This window comes from Pundamilia nyererei, unplaced genomic scaffold (assembly GCF_000239375.1).
Source record: "Pundamilia nyererei isolate P.nyererei 1_Seehausen unplaced genomic scaffold, PunNye1.0 scaffold00129, whole genome shotgun sequence".
NCBI lineage: Eukaryota > Metazoa > Chordata > Actinopteri > Cichliformes > Cichlidae > Pundamilia > Pundamilia nyererei.
Genome location: NW_005187530.1, coordinates 244988 through 260546, shown reverse-complemented (window position 1 = coordinate 260546; position 15559 = coordinate 244988). Strand labels below are relative to the sequence as shown.

Here is a 15559-nt window from a genome sequence, read left to right as displayed (position 1 = left end):
GTTGAGGGAGCATCGCAGGAGTTTAGCAGAGGTGAAGGAGTGGGATGGGGGGAGACTGTAGCGAGAGGGTCAGGGGAGCACATATGGTAAAGGAATTGAGTGAGGTCGCTCAGGGGGGATCACGCTGCCTTCGTTTGCTGCTGGGAAGAGCAGCGTCACCACGAGGACTACCTGACCTCATTAATCACTTCCTCCTTTTGAGCGAGGATGCCGCCGCCATTGCCGTGCGCTACAGCAGGATGAGAGGAGCGAGAACCTCCTCTACCTCCCGCTTCTTTTGTGGCCCTCGCCACGTGGCGGCTGAGGTAATGTTTTGGAGGTCAAAGAGAAATCCAAAGAAGTCCATCGCCGCAGATGACACGGGTTTGTAGTGCGACTGCCAGCGTTTTATTAAATCACAAGGCAACGTCATGCAATTTAACGCTCCGATGTTTCAGATTTGTACCTCATGCTCCACCGTGGCCCTCCTCTGATTCAATGCGCCCGTAACTGGTAGCATGTGTGGCTATGGATAATTACTTCTGGTGACACCATAAGTAAAATATAACAAGGGAACAGCGTCTGCCGGTGAGATCACTCTATAGATGAAGTGGTCCCTTGAGATGCCAAGACTTCAAGAAGCTCCTGACCTCGGCCTAACTCACTGATGACTAGCATGTGTGACTAGCTCCAGGTCAAGACAGCTGCTAGAGACACTATGGGGAGCTCAAGAGAAAAAATATGATGTTTGGAACTGGAGCTGAATGACAGCCTTAGTCTTACCACTCCCTCCGCACTCCCTCGATATCTGAATCAAAGACCAAGCCAGATAACCACCGGTGCTTAGGTTATTGAAGCATATGGATATATAATCTATTCCCGTGACTGGTCATATTCTATTCCTATTCAAGATAATTAATAATGAAAATTGTGTAACAGAGACCACAAAGAGCACATCCTCTGCCTTGTCTTGCATCCAGCAGAGCTGTCATCAAGTGCCGACCAAGGCCATTTAATCTTTGTCTTTATTATGAGACCAAATGACTTTTGATACTGTATCCAGACAAATCTGCTCTCAAATCAAAGGCCTTAGGTGTCGATGACACTGTGGTACTAATTTCCACAGACACCCAATCAGGTTCAGAATAACTTTCCAGTCTTATACCAGTCTTGCTCTTCTTTACACCCCCCCCACCCCCAATTCCTGCCTGCCCTCTCAAAGGTAATTATAAACCCATTAATCAGATTATGTCATAGGTTACATGTGGTCTTCATTTCATTATATGACTCAGTCTGTTAGATAAACAACAGGGGTCTTTTATTCCATTTGACGTTACCACTGTTTTCACTCGGATGGAGCTCAAACAAAATTGGTCTGAAGCGGTGCGCTGGAGTAATTGACCAATTTGTGGGATTTTTCAGATGGTCATGGCTTGTTGAGCCTTGGTCTTAAGTAACTGATCCCTCACAGTAAACGTCACATGCGGTCAAGTAGCCACCTGGGTGGATCTGTGGAGGTCCACCCGATCAGAAGTTAGGCTTTTTGGGGTTTTATGTATACCAGATGGATTCAGCGGCTTCTTGATAGTGTTTAGGTTTGGAGAGATTTCTAAGCCATAGGAACAATTTGCATTACAAAGAGAAACTATATCCTGGGAGGTCTTTGGTGTTAAGACTCGGCCACGCTAGAAATAACTTGGTTAGTGGATTATTCTGGTCAGAAATCATTCACAAAGTATCAGTTGCCCTTCACCACATCTTGGAATTTAAAGCATTGCCTGCATTTGAATGTTTTTGAGCCATTACACACTTGGTTAAATGATCGAATGATGTTACTTTAGACACAGACAGAAAATTATACTGGGACATTGAATTTAAATTGGCAGTTACAGTTTATATTTGAAGTACATTTGAACCCAAATTCAACAGTGTGCACAGGCATGGATTATTTTTCCTTTTTTTGAAGATTTGATCTTTTTATTAGCTAAGCAGTAGCGGCTAATGGCAGGCTGCTAGAGGAAGTGGTAGTTGTTTGAAGTGGTGGTTCTGATACAGGAGTCTCTTTCATCACAGTGGGACACAGTCTGCGCTCTTTAATGGAAATCATAATGCATGTTCATAACTGCCCAAAGGTAAAGGGGCTGGAGCACGTCTGCACTCCCTGCTTCATGAGCATTCAGGCGTAAAGTTTTAATAAGTTTAATAGCTAACTGTGTGTTGATAATCATCACAGAAAAACCATTGATTTGTACTGTTTATTTATTTATTTTGGACAGTTTAAGTAAGAGTTTGAGTTTTGATTTCATCTATTTGATGCCCTCCGTTATACTGGAAACCTTTTCCCAGTCATCTCCTTAAGTATCAGCTGTGAAACTTTTATCAGTCTTTGTCTCTGTGTTTCCTGCTCAAACACCCAGAAACAATAAAAAAAATTTCGATTTCTCTTCTTAAAGGAATGTAGAAAAGAACTCAGAAAAGAACAGCAGACCACTGAGAGAGAGCCTCCAATCAACCAGAAAAAAACAAACAATGAAAAAGAGCTCATGTTCACAGCTCTTCTGCCTGGTCAAAGATATCAATAAAGGTTCCTTTAACAGTTGCTAATGTGCGTCCAGTCTCGATTTCCTAAATGAGGGGTTGCCTGAGATGGAGGTCTTAAAACCTGATGTTGCCTCTTACCTGGGTCTCTTTGTTCTCTTGCCAGCTTTATGGCTACATGGAAAGCGAGCCGCTCACCCTGCAGCTGTTCATAGGGACCGCAGACGACCGCCTCCTGCGACCACATGCCTTCTACCAGGTCCACCGCATCACGGGCAAAACCGTCTCCACCGCCAGCCATGAAGTCATGCAATCCAACACCAAAATTCTGGAGATCCCTCTGCTGCCTGAGAATAACATGAGAGCTATGTGAGTGCTATCCACGCTTTCTTCCATTAACTTCAAAACACAAGCAGAAATGTGCACAATCTCTTTCTTTCTGCACCTTTCTCTTTGTTATGTCTCTATAGGATGAGAATGCTTATTGATAAATATTCTTGAGCTTTCACTTCAAAACAGGCCTTCAAATTTGAGTTCCATGCTTTTACCCCAAGAGATGCACAAACGTTAAAGAAAAAGCAAGCGCCGAGTTCATGGGTGCTTTAATTCGGCCCAGTGTGGATATGGCCAGTTTGGCTTGCACTTGGAGTGCCGTGATCCACCAGAATAATGCGGTCCCGTTACACTTGGCTTGGTCAACATATTCCACCGAGACAAATATATGAGGCGAGTTAGAACATCCCAACTGAACTAACAAGTCTGCTGAAAAGAATGATTTGGGCTTGGAGGGCAATTAGTCACATTCATGTAGCCTGCAGTACCCAAAGCAAACAATAACTTTATTGGCCTGTTTGTATTAAGACCATAACTGCCAATTCTGATACCAATTTAGCAATGTCAACTGATTACTACTAAAATAAGCAAATTTAAAATTAGAAATGTATTTTGTATTGTTAGTTTTGTATTTTCAATTGTTCCTTGACCAGCTGGCTGGCGTGCACAATGAAAAAACAAAACAAAAAAACAACAAAATGGATCCAACCATCATGGAAGCCACTTTATGCACACCTGTGTTTTTCTAATGGGTCAGAAAGTCTTCTGAAAAATCGACATCATCATTTGCTGGACAGCAGTGGCCGTCTACTGCACCATAACCAAACAGAAACTTCTGGAACAGAGCTATGTCAGTGTCATTCGTGAAGCAGCTGGCGCAACAGTAGTCTTTCACTTTAATGAATGAAACTCGTAGATCTGCTCTGTAAAGTTTAAGTTAGGCCGGTCATCTTATATTTTAGTCGTTTTACACCGTAAAAAGTTCATAAAATGGTTTATTTTTATGAAATTAAACTGGACATACATCATTTCATGTGTCACATATCACATATGTCACATAAACAGTGTAGCCAAGAGATAAAAAAAACAAATAGCTTTTTTTAAATGACAAAAAGTGTCATAAGTGTCTGACCTCAATGTTCAGACTCAAGGACAAAGTTTTGCTGTACTTGCCTACTAAGTCCACGAGGTTTTGGGGCAACACAGGATTTCTAGAGAAAGTCTGGAGGCTGTTAAATAAAAAATAAAAAAGATGAATGATGAACTAATCTTGACACTGAAGGGGAAAAGATAGGCCTAATCTAACATTGGTAAATAATAGAAAGTTGTTTGCTTTAGCATGGTGGCATGATGATGATTCATCACATCTGATCAAAAGTTTCAAACCCAAAATAGTGTGAAACATGTTTCAGAGTCAAGTCAAAATAAAGTAAGAGAGGGTTTAGTGATTCGGACTTACAGTGGAGACCAGGATTAAGTCTTTGTCACCGAGCTGCTGGATGATACGAGCAAGGCAAGTTTAAACAGTTTACTGCAGGTAACTTCTACCATCTGTACTGATTAACATAAAAACGGGGACCACTGTCTAAAATTCTGTGCTGCAGGTGGACCAAATTTACAGCTTAACTCAGCATAGAAGAAGCACTGAATGAAACAAAAAAAAAACTAATCACCTATTTATTCATAGCATTAAAAAAATCGATGTTTTTGATGTAGTTTTACATGTAAACTTGCTCCATCTAAAGGAGCAGAGCATCTGTTTTCTAGGGCTGAAAAGTCAGGCTCGGGTTCTGTCTTCCTCCCTCTAGACTTTCAATAAGCCAACAGCTCTGCTCTGCAGTGCATCCAGGCAGTAGCTCCTGTCCTGGGGCTCCGTTTAGACTAGGCAGCAGTGAATTTATTGGACTGTGGCCCAGAGCTGTGTGTTGTTGGTAAAGCTACTATATCTTAGCACAGGTTACATAAGGCAATTACCTCTTACTGTTTATTCGTCACCATTTAGACTTAAGTGCGTATGTGTTTTTAAATGAAAAGCATATAGGTGATGCATCTCTATGACACAGGTTCATGTTTGTATAAATGTTGGGGATCATAAAGATTTATGGGACATGAGAGTTTCCTGACCGGACAGTGGCCTTCTTTGGCGAAGCGTAGATGATTTTAACATTTGTATTACATTACAATATCATTTCCAACAATACCTCAATATCCTTCATATTGTAGCATATTAAAGCATACTGTTGGCCTGTTTTGCTTAATGTGTCCCCTAGGCTATGATTTTATACCAAACCAAACGTTCAAGAGGAAGTTTTTTTTTCTCTCTTTTTATCGTCAGCGCACAAGAAGAGGAGTTAACGTTTTGTATTTCTTCCTGACTATCTAAACAGTGAAAGATGGAGAAAAGTCTTTAACTTTCTCTCTCCACCAAGCTGTTAAAAAGTTGCCTTGATAATGCAGAATCCATCTCGCTGTGCACACGCCAGCTATCATTTGTGTGGGATGCAGACACTCAAGAACTGCAGTCAAACTTTCAGAAAGCTTCAATCTGTTTTTTTTCCCTTTCCGCTTCTAAGATGTTTTATCTTCAAGCACACCAACCACCTCTGCAGATTCTAACTACTATAACCTAATAAGCGAGAAAGCATTCATAAGAGGATGACGGTTATGACTAGAGTAACTTTATTATGCCCATCATCTTGCTCTTGTTTAAAACCACAGACTGGTGGCATATTAGTAGAAAGCTGTGAAACCTTGACTCGTATGCTGAGTGGATCTGTGGTGGTTTTCATATGCTGTCATTTGGTCATCTTGTCTGCTAAAAGGGAATGGTTCATTTGAGTGATCGCCTTTAATTCTATAATGCAGTGTTTTTCTCCTGATGAAAATGGTGCGTTTAACGTCCCAGTCGCTGGTAGATAAGGGCTCACTGAATAGTTTGATGAGCTTGAAACTGATTTAGGTCGTATGCTACAGCTTTTTTATTTATTTTTTGCTGTCACTACATCTTGACCTAGTTGCAGATGTGGATCTAGTATATTTGGGCAAAACATCAAGTTTGTATGTTGATAATCCCTGTGGAATTGTAGGCTGTGACTAATATCTGCAGTCCCTCCGCTCTTTCCTACCATGCTATCTGCAACCACTGCAGGATTTTTCATAGAAACAAGGTTTCTACTGCCACAAGGGTTTGTTTAAAATCCAAAAGATTTGGTTTAACATATTTTAACTCTGTCTAATATGTTTGGGTTCGTTATCTTCTTTTTCCTCAGTGTCAGTCGATCATTTCATCTAGATTTCCATAGGTTGGTTAGCAGACATACGGCATCCTAAGTTTCTGATAGTGCCAAATTGTCATCATATGTTATGTTAAAGTGCAAGATAGCTAGAACACCAAAACACCAATCCTTTATGTTGCTCGTTTTTCAGTGCTGATAAGCAGCGGGTTGTCAGCATGACTGTATCTGTTATTTTTCTTTTCTTTGAATTGTGCAAACCAAAGTCAAGGGAAAAATGGATTGGTATAAAACCTGACATTTACCATGTTCCAGGAATCGCTCCCAAAAAGCTACCATGTAAAATAATTTAAATGCCAAACCATATCCCATCTGTGTTCTCTCACTTTTTACCAGCCACACTAGTTTTATGTAAATTTATGAAAGGCCATGCCTGCGAATGAATGCCCTTTTTCCACTAAGAAAAGGGAAAGAAACTCTACACCTTTACCTCCCAAATTGTGAAATGAAATAAATAAAGAGAGACAGCTTAAAAAGGGGGCTATTAGCACATGTGGCAATGATTAACAGCGGTTTTAAACCCAAAACTCATGAAGTGAATGGTGTGAACGGACAAGGCAGGCTCGGTGTACTCCTACAGAACGTGTGTGATACTGGTAAGCCATGGTGCGCTCAGTCCAGATTTCTCTGAATACTTGGACCACTCTGGCCATTTAAAACCGTGATGCAAACTCATTAATGTCCAACTTTTCCTTTGATGACATGCTGGATTAATAATGACACGGTCATGCTCCGATAAACTTCCAGTGCATGATCTGTAACACCAGTGGGGACTTCACTGCTGGTCCCGATGCGTAGCAGCTATTTTCGATTTCACAGCCAAGAGTAAATCAGATAGGCTCCTGTTTCAACCCTTGGTCGCACTTTTCCATGCTTTTGCATCCCGTTGAAAGCTACCCTCTGTGACTCAGGGTGTGGAACAGAAGAGAAAGAAATTGGTGCTTTCTTGAAATGTTGTAATAGAAATTGTTCTGGCTTGGAAAAAGTAAACAGTGAACTTCACCTTTCCGTCACCTTTGCCTGTGTAATGTTGTCTCGGGGATATAGTCTTCAATTGTGCGTGTGCTTTTCTCCGTTCTAGAATTGATTGTGCGGGAATCCTGAAGCTGCGTAATTCAGACATTGAGCTTCGCAAAGGGGAAACGGACATCGGACGTAAAAACACACGTGTGAGGCTTGTGTTTCGCGTGCACATCAACCAACCCAATGGCAGGACCGTGTCCCTACAGGCCACTTCGAACCCCATTGAATGCTGTAAGTCTTACACACACACACAGACAAACACACGCACAGAAATAAACACAAAACCTGGCATGTCTTTTCTGTTGGCTTTGCACTCAGGTGGCATCTATTGTTGTAGTCCAATAAAGTGAGCTACTATTTTATTGCCTACTGGAGCAAATTCAGTGCATCTGCACCCAATAAGCTTTATTTGATCAAAGGTCTTTGCCAAAGCAATAGATGCATTGTGCACGATGCCAAACACACGTGCTATCTATCTTAAATTCACATTTTACGACTGAATGCACAAGTTATTTTGGTAACACTACCCCATTAGCGCAGGTTTCACAAAGGTCGTTTGCCAGCTCCACTTTTTGGCACGGTTGAGTGAGCACATTGAAAGAAACCTCTGTTCTCTTTGTCATTCATTTGTGTATGAGGGGTGTGATGTTATTTGCTCCCAAGGAAGCCAGTTAGACTCAGATTGTGAGACAGAGCTTGCGTTATAGTTTATGGTCCAAAGTGGAGGTTAATCTGAGTTGGTGCATCATATTTAAATGTGAAGTTTAAAGTTATTTAAAGCACAGATTTATAAATAAGTTCCACAGATGCAAGGTTATACTGTATATCTATACGGCTGTGAATGTGGTGACCGAATTCTACAGGTCAGAGGTGACTTGCTGGCATCACCTCATGCAAAGCAGAGGCAGGTGGTTGGCCATAACAACCATGAAAATATTGTTTTGATCATTTGTGCGCCTTTTTTTCAATGTCATTTAAAGAGCAGCTGTTGGCTGCAAACCTCTTAGCTAGGGGGTCATGAAATCATCATAATAAAGTTGATAAGCCTGTTTCCCTAACCAAGAACTGCTGTTTTACTGGCTGTGAGCTGGGCTTGTGCTTCCCGGGGTAGTTGGGGATCAGGCGGTGTATTAGTGTAATCTTGCGCACCATTTTGAAACCTGTGTTTGTGTGTCTCTTTCAACAGCCCAGCGTTCGGCTCAAGAGCTTCCCTTGGTCGAGAAGCAAAGTATGGACAGTTGCCCTGCCACGGGAGGCAAAATGATACTTCTAAGCGGACTCAACTTCCTGCCCGAGTCCAAGGTGGTATTCGTGGAGAAGGCCCAGGGTAAGCTGCAGTCACCGGGCCATGTTTACCGCATTTCAATTTCCCTTTTTAATACCCCTTTCTTTTCTTTCTCCCCCACTCTCATCAGTTGCATTTTCTTAGTCTCTCCTCCCGTCAAAATAGAGCAAGACTTGCCAGCGAGCCACATGTGGTGTGCATTAGGCCACTATATTTTTAACCAAAGCGTATTTACATTTGCTGAAGTTTCCATTGCCTGTTCAGCGGCGCTCGCCACAAGTTAAGGAATGAATCACAACCAGGGCATGTGCAACGTCTCTTTCTCTCACTTTCCCTCTTTCCCTCGCTATCCGTACCTCCCTGACTCCCCCTGCTTTCGACAGTTAACCCTTTCGCTCGCTTGCTTTCCGTCACTCTTTCTTCCGCCCTGTTCTGCCAGACGCTCACCCTGGCCGGCTGTCGGAAACCATTTCTTTCTTTTTCTTTTTCTTTTTTTTGGTCTAAACTTTTTGGCCATATGTTTCTCCCCTGTGTGGGTGGGTTGTGAAAGTAGAAACACTAGTGATCAGGTTTTCAGTTTGAATAATGATTGTGATCATTTCCTTGATTGCACCCTATAAATCAAAACAAAGGTCAAGCGCAGTAGTAGCTCTGAAGTCAGCTGAAGCACGATGTGACTGCTGCCGCTGCTGCTGCTGAGCAACACACAAACTAAGACAAGGGAGCAACATAAACAAAGTTGTGAGAATGAGATAATTGTGTCTTCCAGTTCATTAACCATGAATTTCAAAATTGCTGAAGATTATCACACTTAATCCACACTTTCCAAAACACTTCACACTTCTGCCGTAAAAGTTAGCAGGTGGTCAGTGAACGCAGAAATAAAAAGTGAATCCTTTATTTACTTATTTTCCTCAAAAAGGTTATAAAAATAAAATTCAGTCTCAAAATTGGAAGGAAGAAAGATTTTGTTACTCTTCACTGCATGGATCTCTCCCTACTTGCCCCTAGCTTGTTTGATCGGTCTACTCTTAAGGACCTAAGGGCTTAAGGAGGAAGCAGCAATGGGTTAAGGAGAGGTGGATGAACTTGATAATTTGGGGTATCCCTTCTCCTGGTTTTATTTAGTCATGGAGGGGTGTGGGGGATCCCTTGAAGAGGAAAGCCCATACATGCACACCTTTTGCCTTCTTGGTAGTATTTCCGTTCTTTCCCCACTCTCTTTACCTTGATATTCCGTTTCCTTCTTTTCCTCTGTTCTCCCTCATCCCTCATTTTTTCTCACCTCTATCCCCGATACCCGCTAAAGACATTAGGAGCTGCGGAGCTCTACGCTAGCGGGATCTCCGGGCTCGTGGCTGCCATTGACATCTCGGTGGTTTGTTTTCCGTCTCTGTGGTGTCCAGAAGGGAGAAAGAGAGAGAGAGAGGGAGATCGAAAGGGAGGTTGTCTGTCTACTACTTAGTCTGCTTTTATGTGAACTTTAATGACCCACCATTTCCAGGGTCTCCTAAGTCAAAAAGCCCATTACAGAAAGACCTACACACCCTAAACACACGTGCGCAAGCAGGAACACACACATCACTCACTAATGGCAACTATGGACGAGCAACTATGAGCACGGAAAAATACTTATGTCTTAAATATACTGCAAAAGATTGTCCTTTGGCATTTTAATCAGAGAATCCTGCTGTTTCGTGAAGTTTTAGACTTCAGGATTTCTCCGATTGTTGATTTAGAAGGGCCAAACTGGGATGAGGAAAAAAGAAACCAATAAAATTATAATTATATTACAGAATTATTCTATAACTTTGGTTTTATTTTCCTCTGGAAAAGTTCATGACTAAATGCATCCATGAAATACAGAGCATCGCGCCGCAATAATTACACAGTCATGCGTACGTACAGCCAAGGCCTTTGTGTGGCACAACACCAATCACTGATTTTGCCTCAGTGGTGACAGCCATTACTGTTGCTGCCATCAGAGGTCAGGACGGCTGCTTACTCTCCAAAATTGACTCCAATAAACACCTTCAAGAAAATTCCACAAATCCTAAGGAGCAACAGGCTGCTTTAGGAGTACCAATCCAACTTGTGTGAATAACTGTATACAGTCAAAATCCTCCAAGTGGAGTGAGGGGGCAGATCACACAAAGCACAAAAGCCTATTAGCACAAATGAGCTATAAATCATAAATACATCTACTTCTCTAACTGTTTCCATTTGTTGTGGGTTTTTTTGTGCAGGCTGTAGCTGTTTTTGGCATACACGCAGATGTTTTTGAATTGTCTAAAACACCAACGCAACAAAGACAGATATCAATTAATTACAGAGCTCTGTTAGGGGATGCCATCAACATTTGAGAGATTTGCTGTTTGCAGTTTGTGGTTAAATGAGGACACCAGTGACACACAGACATCCAGTAGTCTTTAGAAAATCATTGGCACATGTGGCCACTGGCATTATCTTCTGTACAAGGAGCAAAATATTATGCCGTGAATACACAGTAATACATCTAAGAGCAAATGATTGTTTCGTACAACAGCATAAATAAATAAATCAGACCCACATGTACTCTTAAAACATAGCGCCGCTCTGTTTGTCGACTTTAACCTTCCTCTCCTTCTCTGTTGTTTTGATTGTCTGTCTGTCCCCCCGTGAGACATCCGCAGTATCAAATGAGCAGAGCTCATAGCTGTTGCCACTGCGGGAAACCTTAATGCACCTTGAAAAATAATTACTTCTACTTTTTAGATGCCATGTCCATCCCCACTGCTCCACTTCATCACCCACAGGATAACTGATGCAAACCGGCGCATTCACGTGTGTACAGTATGTGTGTGTGTGTTTGTTGTTGTGTACCCGCTGCGGCTGCTAGCCTGCGGGCCTGTTTGCGTTGTTCGGTAGGAAGTGTTTGCAGTGAGTCATCCACAAAGGATTCCCTGTAGAAGAGGTGAATCGGAAAAGACAAGACCCCTTAGACAGTAGAGAGGGGGGAGAGGAATAGGAGGTGCAGAAATGGGCGGGGCTTCTGTAGAACTCTTGAGATATTGGCGCATAGAAATGATCAGATGTTATGGTCCAAAGTGGACTCGAAGACCACAGATCACTTTCCACACAGCGAAAGGTTTGTATGTATGGTTTTGCTCCATCAGATAGTGCAAGATATTCAGACTGTAGGAACATAGGTGCTCGTCTTCTGTTGCAGTTTAAAAACTCCTTTCAAGAGTAATTTTGTTGATAGTAATAATAATAACAATCTATGTCATTTTTGCTCTCTGCTCAGCACAGAGTAGTGCCTTTCCCAGAACCACAATATGGGCATTTGTGAAACTTTCCATCTTTTTTGCATTGTTGACTTTGCTTCAGTTTTCTGTTATTAGTATTGCGTTTTGTGTCTGTGTTTTTGGTATACCCAAACCGCTCTTTTGGCATTGGATTAGGAAGACATACCTGGCGCACCTATTGCAATGTGTGTTCTGGCTTGCCCTGCTTTCCATGGATGGAATGAGTGCTAAAGGCAGGGAAAATAGAGGCACAGACAGACAAACAGAGAGAGAGAGGGAGAGAGAGCAAGCTGGGGAAAGCCTACACTCTGACTCAGAGGGGAGGTAAGGGAATTCCCTGGTGAGCCGGATAGTTTTTACATCTGGTAGGACTGGAGCGTTGCCTGGAGCTCAGCAGCACCATGCAGCTTGGTCTGCAGCAGGGAGAAGTCTGGTCCTCTCTACCTCTGCCTCAGGCTGGAGAGAGGCTTCCTTAGCTCTAGCATAATCTGTAACTTTAGAACAACATGATCTACTACAGTAAGCTCGAGCTAATATTCCTCATGTGTAAAAGCTCCTCAGCATCGGACTGAAATGTTTGGATATTCATACCTTCATAGTTTGAAGAAGGCTATGACCTGAACTGCTAAGAGTTCATTCATGCACTGTTTATACTTGGCTGAACTCTTCCACCCTGGGCAAGTTTAAACACCAGACAAACTGGTCGATGTATTGTACTTGTAGCAGTATGTCTAGACTGTCCTTTGGCTTCAGGCTAGAATAACCTTCATGGCTCATACTGGCTCATAGTTCTGGCACTTTGGCACGATAAGACCAACCTCCACCCCTGCTTCAGGCATGAGATTTGGGATCTTACTGTCTCATTAGGATGGTATACTGCCCTCAATTTCAAAATCAGTAATTATTTATCACTGCTAGAATGGTTTAAGCCAGCGGTCTCCAACCTTTTTTGTGCCACGGACCGGTTCTTGCCCGACAATATTTTCACGGACCGGCCTTTAAGGTGTCACAGATAAATGCAACAAAATAAAACTAGTACCGGTACCGAAAAAAAGAAGATTTATTCATAACACACGTGAAAAGACCCAGGAAAACCGAGTTAACGATAAAAACGATAACAAAATAACGCTGTAAACCGATAAAAACCCTGAAAACCATACATTTCACACCTGAGCCTCAACTTTCGCGGCCCGGTACCAAACGAGTCACGGACCGGTACCGGTCCGAGGCCCCGGGGGTTGGGGACCGCTGGTTTAAGCTCTCAAGCACCTTGCTAGAAGAGCATCATGAGGAATGTGTGAAATGGAAGTTTCTTATCTGCAGTTTAAAGCTATATTTGTGCAGTGGCTTTGAGAACATCTATACATCAAAGGACCCAGTTGTGTGATAGCAGAAAAATGTTTACATTGTCCTGTGGCCTCTACACTTCTCTTTAGACATGTTTGAACATGTAATTGCCAGAAGAGTCTCTCGAACTGTGGAAAGATGGCCATTTTTGTCAGGGAAACATCTTAATATCCCTCCAGTTGATTAGAATAGTGATATACCTTAATGAAATGTGGCTCACTACATGGGTCTTTATGACCGATTTGGCTGCAAGCTGTTGGAGCGACCCAGCTCTGATATATCAAATGATCATCTACCTGCATTCTTTTTCACCATTCGCTCAGTTTCTAAGTGCGGTTCTCGCTGTGACTCACGCTAGGCTGTGAAATAACATGCAACACACCATTAAGAGCAGCAAGCTTTGATGTCTTTCTAATGCTATCCACTCTACAAATACTATCCAAATGTACAAGTGCAGATGATCCTCCCACCGTCATTCTGAGTCTTCAGATCATTTTCAAACTCAGCGCCACACAGCTGGACTCTTAAAAAGAAGCATAAAATTTCACTCCGCTGACCGCCATCCTCCTCAGGCTACAACCCCAGGTCACGTCGGCTCACGCTTTCCCTGTTATACACCGAGAATAACTCACTTCCTGGCTATAAACCCATCATAAATCTACTGTCAAGTCGTAATTTATACGGAAGCCCCTCGATCTGAAGCAGACCCACATTTCTCCAATTTCACCAGGTCTTAGATTGGCAGAATCCAGTTGCTCCAGACGGGAAACGCAGCTGGGATCAGTCATGGTGGAATCCCTTTTGGGCTTTTTTGGCTTTGCGCCTCATTGGGCAACAAGGCGAATGCCGTGAAAAATGTGCATAAAATTACTGAAGCATTTTCATTCAAGGTGGCAATGGAGACACAATAAAATGGAAAATAAACTTGACATAGGTAAACAGGAAAGAGATATAAATACTCTAAAATAATCTTCTCTGGAAAAGAGACGTAGCTGCAGAATATGTCTGGGTTGTTTCACAAGACAACCTCCGCATTTAAGCGCGTGATTCATAGTTTCCATTCTCAAAAATCCTGAAGTGAACTTGGTCAGTGGAAGCTGTTTTGCACTACACAATGCTTTTTGGAAGGAAAAAAAATCACCTTTGGCTGTCACTATAAAAAAAAAAAGTTAAATTTAAAAAAGGAAAAAAGAAAACGCTCAAATGCTAAAACCTGTGAGTTCATTGGGAGGTCAGATACACTGTTACTCAGCTATCTAGGGTTCTTAACTTGGGTAGGTAGTAACAAAAGAAGGACTATAGTATATAAAACTAGAAATAACACAAATGAAAGGTTTGGACTTTATGAGGTTTTTTACAACAGCAGCTCTGTTGCCAGGTTGTCACCAGGCAGGTACACGATATTGTTTGTTGTCAGGAACTGAAGAAGAAATGACTCGAAGAGGCCTCACCCTACGTGCTGTCTAGCTGCCTGATGAATGAACATGTTGTCCTGGTTGTGCAGTGCTAGTCTTTGTGGACTAGATTTGCAAGAGTGAGTCATATATAGAAAAGCTGCCTGGTTAACATTTGAGCACAAAGTCTAAAAATAAGCGTGCTTCCATTTGTCCATGTGCATGCATGTGTTCATTCACTTCTTTGTTTGACCAAGGCAAGATTATGCCGTACCTAGAGCTCTCCAGACACAGCTCTTATATGCCACTTATTGTTTTTGTGCTTCCCCTGTTATAATTCAAGTTGAAGGCCAGAACAAAGGTAAAGGATGCTGTGGTTGCATGTGTGCATATGTGTGCATCGGTGTGCGTGCATTACGCGTGGGTGGACTTTGCTTGAAAGAGGAGGTGTTGTCAGGAACAGAAGCGTTTTGCAGATGTTGCAGGGAAGATGGAGAGAATGGAAAGTCCTGTGGTTATCACCCAAACAGCATGCCACAGGTGGCCCCATCCCAATTCCATCAAACTCTTAGCTTTGCTTCATACGATGCAGTGTGATTTGAAAAAAGTTTGACAGAACAAACTGATTTAGAGCTACCAAAGGTGAGACAAAAAAAGATCAAGAGGGAGGCAGAGAGAAAAGTTTGAAAAACATGTTTACTAGTGGAGGCTGGGGTTGACGTCGGAGTCTAAGGTTTCCCTCTTGGAGTGTCTCCCAGAGCGGAGGCGGGTGAGATTCCCTCTTGGTTCCCCTAGACGTAACATGAGGAACGCTCATCTCTGTCTGCCTCTGTCTCTCCCCTTTTCTCTGACCTTCCCTGAGCCTGTGCTTGCTCTAATCGCCCTTCCATACTCTGAACAACTACACTGCATTACCTTTGCCTCATTCTTTCATGTATCTCAATCATCTGCCACATGCACAGGATCACACACTGTGCCCCCTGGCTACTGCTATTCCCCAAGTCATGCACTTCATCTCCATTGCAGTGAGGTACATTTCTCCATATGCAACTCTTATTTCCACCCATTTCAAATACAAAA

General features: G+C 42.5%; 1 protein-coding gene across 2 annotated transcripts in view; it reads left to right on the top strand.

Moving 5' to 3' along the window:
- The window catches only part of LOC102200040 (nuclear factor of activated T cells 1), a 61007-nt gene that overhangs the window by 13205 nt on the left and 32243 nt on the right, over positions 1–15559 (top strand). For both annotated transcript variants that reach the window (XM_005743224.2, XM_005743225.1), the window contains 3 exons: positions 2684–2886; positions 7225–7397; positions 8353–8493. In XM_005743224.2, coding sequence (XP_005743281.1) covers positions 2684–2886; positions 7225–7397; positions 8353–8493 — 517 coding nt within the window. The remainder of the gene's footprint in view (positions 1–2683; positions 2887–7224; positions 7398–8352; positions 8494–15559) is intronic.